Source organism: Geospiza fortis, unplaced genomic scaffold, assembly GCF_000277835.1.
Source record: "Geospiza fortis unplaced genomic scaffold, GeoFor_1.0 scaffold23, whole genome shotgun sequence".
In the NCBI taxonomy this organism is placed as follows: Eukaryota; Metazoa; Chordata; class Aves; order Passeriformes; family Thraupidae; genus Geospiza; species Geospiza fortis.
The window spans coordinates 14,133,351-14,138,705 of NW_005054303.1; the positions used below are offsets into that span (position 1 = coordinate 14,133,351).

Here is a 5,355-nt window from a genome sequence, read left to right on the forward strand (position 1 = left end):
ATTTTCCCCCTTATCATGGGAAGGATATTCTGCTTTATTTAAACCTTTGCCATCTCTTTGGACAAGAATCCAGGAGATTAGGAGTGCAATCACACCAGGCTTTAAAAATAGAGATGCTGAGCAGTTGCATTTCTTGGCTGTTTGCACAGGCCTGCAGTGACAGCTTTGGAAAAAAGGGTGTACAGGATGCTACTTCCCTTTCCCCCTTTTTTCCTCCCTTCCCCCCTTTTTTTCCTCCCTTTCCCCCCTTTTTTTCCTCCCTTTCCCCCCTTTTTTTCCTCCCTTTCCCCCCTTTTTTTCCTCCCTTTCCCCCCTTTTTTTCCTCCCTTCCCCCTTTTTTCTCCCTTTCCCCTTTTTTCTCACTTTCCCCTTTTTTCTCACTTTCCCCCCTTTTTTCCTTCGCCTGCCTTTTTTCCTTTCTCCTTTTTTTTACTTTCCCAGCTTTTTTTCCCTTCCCCTTTTTTCCTTCCCCCTTTTCTTCCCTTTTTTTTCTCACTTCCCCCCTTTTCTTCCCCCTTTTTTTCCTCACTTTCCCCTTTTTTCTTCCCCCTTTTTTTCTTACTTTCCCCTTTTTCTCCCTTCCCCCCATTTCCCTTTCCTTTTTATCCTTCCCCCTTTTTTTCTCACTTTCCCCTTTTCTCCTTCCCCCTTTTCTCCCCCTTCCCTGCACATTTTCCCCTTCACCCTTTTATTCCTTTCTCCTTTTTCTCCCTTTCCCCAACTTTTCTTTCCCCCTTTTCCCATTCCTCCTTTTTTTTTTCTTTTATCAGAAAATAAGTGTCAGTGATGGAAAAGTGTTTTCACTGCCTCTCTCCAAAATGTGGTACATGATTAATCTGCTTTTTTAGTAGCATCATGAACTTTTCCTGTGGGAAAAAAAAAATAAATTAAAAAAAAAATTAAAAATAAGGGAAAGGAGAAGAGATAATTGTAGAAAATGTTTGGGTATTTTTGCTTTTTTTCCAAACAATTTCATTCCCTTCCCTACCTTCTCAGAACAGGGTTTTGCCAGAGTTATCCATATAGGATTTTTGGATAGCTCAGGATTGCCCAGCACATGGAGCAGCTGAAGCAATTCCTGTCCCAGGTGTTGGCAGTGATTTATCCTCACCTGTCTCCTGAAAAACAGAGGAGCATTGATACACCCAAGGAAAAATGCCTCAGCTCAGGGATTAAACTCACTAAAAAGCATTTGGACAGGTGGAAGTGCAGGTGGAAGATTAATGTCATTGTGCCTGTGGTTGTAGAATTAATTAACAGGGGGTTGCTTTGAAAATAGGGGGGAAAATGCATTGAAACACTGAAATAAATAAAAATCTGATGCTTGGAACTGGGAACTTGGGTTTGGTTTGTTGTGCTCATCTTCAAAAATAGGAATAATCTTGGGGCCAGGATTCAGGTAAAGGAAAGAAAGGAAAATAAAAAATTTCCTTGCTTTGGATGCTGAGTGACTGTAGTGGTTTTGGTTTGTTAATTGGAGATTTTTTGGTTGATGTACTAATGAGTGTGGTGGGTTTGGTGTTGGTTAATTATCAGTGTAACTGCTAGAATGCACTCATTTACTTCTTGCTGTGAGGTAGGACTGGGAGACAAGTAAAGTAGGTTTGAAACTTTAAAAGGGTATAAAGAAAAAATTAATAATAGGAATTAAAAGAAAGAGTAATAAGAATTAGAACAAATTACTAACAATATTAGTAATATAGAATTAGAACAAAACCTTTAGGATACTTCTCCTCCTACAGCATTTTCTTTGTTAATGATAATGTAAAGAAATAAAACTTAAAATTTTACTCAGTTTACTACCTCTAAAATAGTCTTTCTTTAGTTTACTTAGGGAGAGAAGTTCCTCTTGTTAATGTCATGGAGATTTCTCTACAAGAAAATAGTTCTTTTGTGGTTCTTAATTTTTGCAAATAGCAGCTGCTTGGGGAAATCTGTTATTGGGAAATCTTTCCTATTTTTCACAAGCTTTTTTTGCAGTTGTGTTTATGGGTTATGTTTACTTTTGGGGTATTGTTTTAAAGATGAGCTGTTCAAAGGTAAAGGTTCTTATTATTTATAGAATGCCTGGATATTTAATATTTTCTCTGATTTCTTGCTTTTCCTTTTTCAATGATGGGTTTTTCACACAACACAAATAAAGTAATATTTTTTTAATATCATAACTTATCATTATTCCCATTTTTCCCCCCAAATAAAGAGGGTCAGAGATACTTTGGGGTTGAGGTATTTTAAGTTTTTCTCATCCCTTGAGAGAGGTGCAGCAATGTTCATGTTCAGATATGCTGTAAAAATGAAAAGTCTTTTAAAAGCCTTTCCATCTGCTCCTGCAAGTTGAAACATTCACAAGTGATCCCGTTTCTCACCCTTGGAGCTCTCAAGCCTTCCAATTCACTATGTGAAATTAAAATAAAACTCAGCTCTTTTGAGCCATATTTTTAAGAGTTTTCTTTGTGTTTAAAAGCACTGAATTGTTTTCCTTCTATACTGATCAAATGATTGATTTCAGTGGATTCTGGATTTCAAAGCAGAGATGAAATTCTTAATTTTCTATTTTCTGATTTTCTAATTCTTTCCTAATTTTCTAATCCTTACCTTTCCCATTCAGCCCCAAACCCACCAGAATTAACAATTGAATTGAATTTAGGTGGATTGTGTTAAGCCCACACTGTGATACATTCAGACTCTTTTTGAGCATGCAATGCACAGAATTTTTTTCATTATATGAGAATTTAAGCATTTCATAATAAAAGCTTGAAATTGAGGGAATTCCAAGAGTAGTCTGTACAGGAAAACATTCATTTCTTTGTTGTAGGATGCGAGATACAGCAAGAAAAGTGGAAGAAAAATATTTTTCCAACCTTGCAACACACGTGGAATTCCTTCCAGTGGAGTGGAGATCAAAGCTGACCCTCGATGGAGGTACAGGACTCAGTTCTTCTGCTGTTCCAGCAGCTGCAGAATTCTCCCCAGAAATCTCATCTGTGCTTTTTCTTTGGTTTTGTTTGCACAACTTTGAACATTCCCATCCCTGGCAGTGTCCCAGGCCAGGTTGGACATTGGGGCTTGGAGCAACCTGGGATAGTGGAAGGTGTCCCTGCCCATGAATGATCTTTAAGGTCCCTTCCAACCCAAATCACCCCATTATTCTGTTTTATCATTCTCCTGGATGTAATTTTATTCATTTTTTTTATTTTCCCCAGACACTGTGGACTCCATAACCCCGGATAAAGTGCGGGGTTTGAGGGACATGCTCAACAGCAGTGCCATGGACATCATGTACTACACCAGCCCTCTCTACAGGGATGAGGTAAGTGTGGAAAACTGCTTTTTATGTAAATTCACCAGAGCAGGGCATAGAGGCTGGAAAAATCTGGATTTGGGAATGTCAAGGAAGCTCCCTTCTAAGGAAAGCCTTTTTACAAAGGTGTTAACACTTTGTAGGTGTGTCATAGGGAGAAAAAAAGGGCAAGGAGAAGAGATAATTGTAGAAAATGTTTTGTGGTTTTTTGGGGTTTTTTTTCCATACCCTCTCAGACCCTTCCCTACTTTCTCAGAACAGAGTTATCCATAGAGGATTTTTGGATAGCTCAGGATTGCCCAGCACATGGAGCAGCTGAAGCAATTCCTGTCCCAGGTGTTGGCAGTGATTTATCCTGTCTCACTTCTCCTGAAGAACAGAGGAGAAGAAAGACAGCAAAAAGCACAATCCATGTCATTTATTCAGAGCAGAAATGTCTGAAATGGTTCTGTATCAACAGCTGAGAAATGGGAAGGGGGTTAATGCTGTTCTTTCTAATTTCTGCATATCTGGATGTCCACAGAGTTGCGGTTCTTTTTACCTCTGACAAAATCCGTGGGTATTTGTCACTTCATTTCTGCTGTTTCTGGGGACAGGTGGGGTGGCAAACATGCCCAGTCTGATTGCATTTGTGTGCACTTGCCTTGCAGGGACACCAAAATGATCCCCAGTTACTCACTTTATCAGGGGGCTGTTCATATCCTGGGTGCTCCCATCCCACCTTGACCCATCTGTGTAGCTCTTGAGTGACCCCATTAACCAGAGGGGAAAAGCCAGGAATAGGATCATAAATTATAGTGGCCTGTAAATAATGATAAGCCTTGAATAAATGATAGTAACCTCAATAAATGAAGCAGCCCATAAAAAATGGACAGTGCTTCACCCCAGTAGCACCCTTGTGTTTCACACTTCCTGGAAAAGCCCTCTGGGGCAGTTTTGGGATTAATTTCCGTAGGAATTGCAGCTTTTTTCTGTGTTTGCTGTGTTATGTGTGGAGTAGTGTTAATCCTTTTGCAACCTTGGTGTCCAGAGCATGGTTAGACTGCGGTAAGGTGAGACTTTGAACTGTTACCTGAATATTTAATGTCAGATTAGGTGTGTTTAAGTCCTTTAGACTGGCAACACAATTTTCAAACCAAAATCTGTACCTCCCTTCCTGCTCAGTAATGCAGAATTCATTGATCAGGGCTCTCCACTGTCTCTCAGGTTTCCCTGCCTGTTGTGTACCTGAAGCCAACACAAATTTTTGTGGCAACCCTTGGAAATTTCCCTGGCAGCTTGAAAACAGATATTTTTTTTAACTGCATTAGAGGTTTGGCATGTCTGTGGACATCTTCTGGGAAATGGATTAGTGAGTAAAGTTCAGGTGTGCTGGCCAGCAGTGCATGAAAATTTAATTCATTGCTCAGTAGAATTGCAGTTTTACAGGTTTGTCACCATCCCCTGGGTGTGAGAGCTGACATAGGAGGAGCATGATTAGATGTGATTACAAAATACCAAGTTGGTTTTATTCATCAAATTAAATTAATTCCTTGAAATGTTTGCAGCAGTACACTCAAGTTACTCTTCCTTATCCCATTTATTTTCTGTGACCTAACTTTGCAGAGTTTAACACAGCAGTGTCAGATGGAGCATTCTTCTGGATGGTTTTCCCACCTTCAGTGTGTTTTTCTTGTGGCACTTTGCTCCTTCCAGCTCAGAGATGAGCCTTGGCTTTGAGGATTCACACATTGCTCAGAATTCATGTCCCTGCTCACTGCTCTATCACCCCAACACAACTCTTTGTGCACTCTGGGCACTCCCAGTGCTTTCCACCCAGAAATCCTGAAAGGATCTCAAAAGGGGCTTATTTTATTAAATTTCCTTTGCTTCTGGGAAATAAACTGAGGAATGTGGTGAAGAGTGAAGCTGCCATTCAGCTGATGGCTCTGAGCAGAATCCCAGCCTGGTTTGGGTTGGAAGGGATCTGAGAAAACATCTCATTCCACCCCCTGCCATGGCAGGGACACTTTCCACTGTCCCAGGCTGCTCCAAAATCCGTCCCGGCTGGGCCG

General features: G+C 40.3%; 1 protein-coding gene across 1 annotated transcript in view; it reads left to right on the forward strand.

Annotated features, from left to right (window-relative positions):
- Positions 1-5,355, forward strand: part of DDHD1 (DDHD domain containing 1) — a 65,811-nt gene that overhangs the window by 37,128 nt on the left and 23,328 nt on the right. The window contains exons 5-6 of the mRNA XM_031066327.1: positions 2,816-2,922; positions 3,204-3,310. Coding sequence (XP_030922187.1) covers positions 2,816-2,922; positions 3,204-3,310 — 214 coding nt within the window. The remainder of the gene's footprint in view (positions 1-2,815; positions 2,923-3,203; positions 3,311-5,355) is intronic.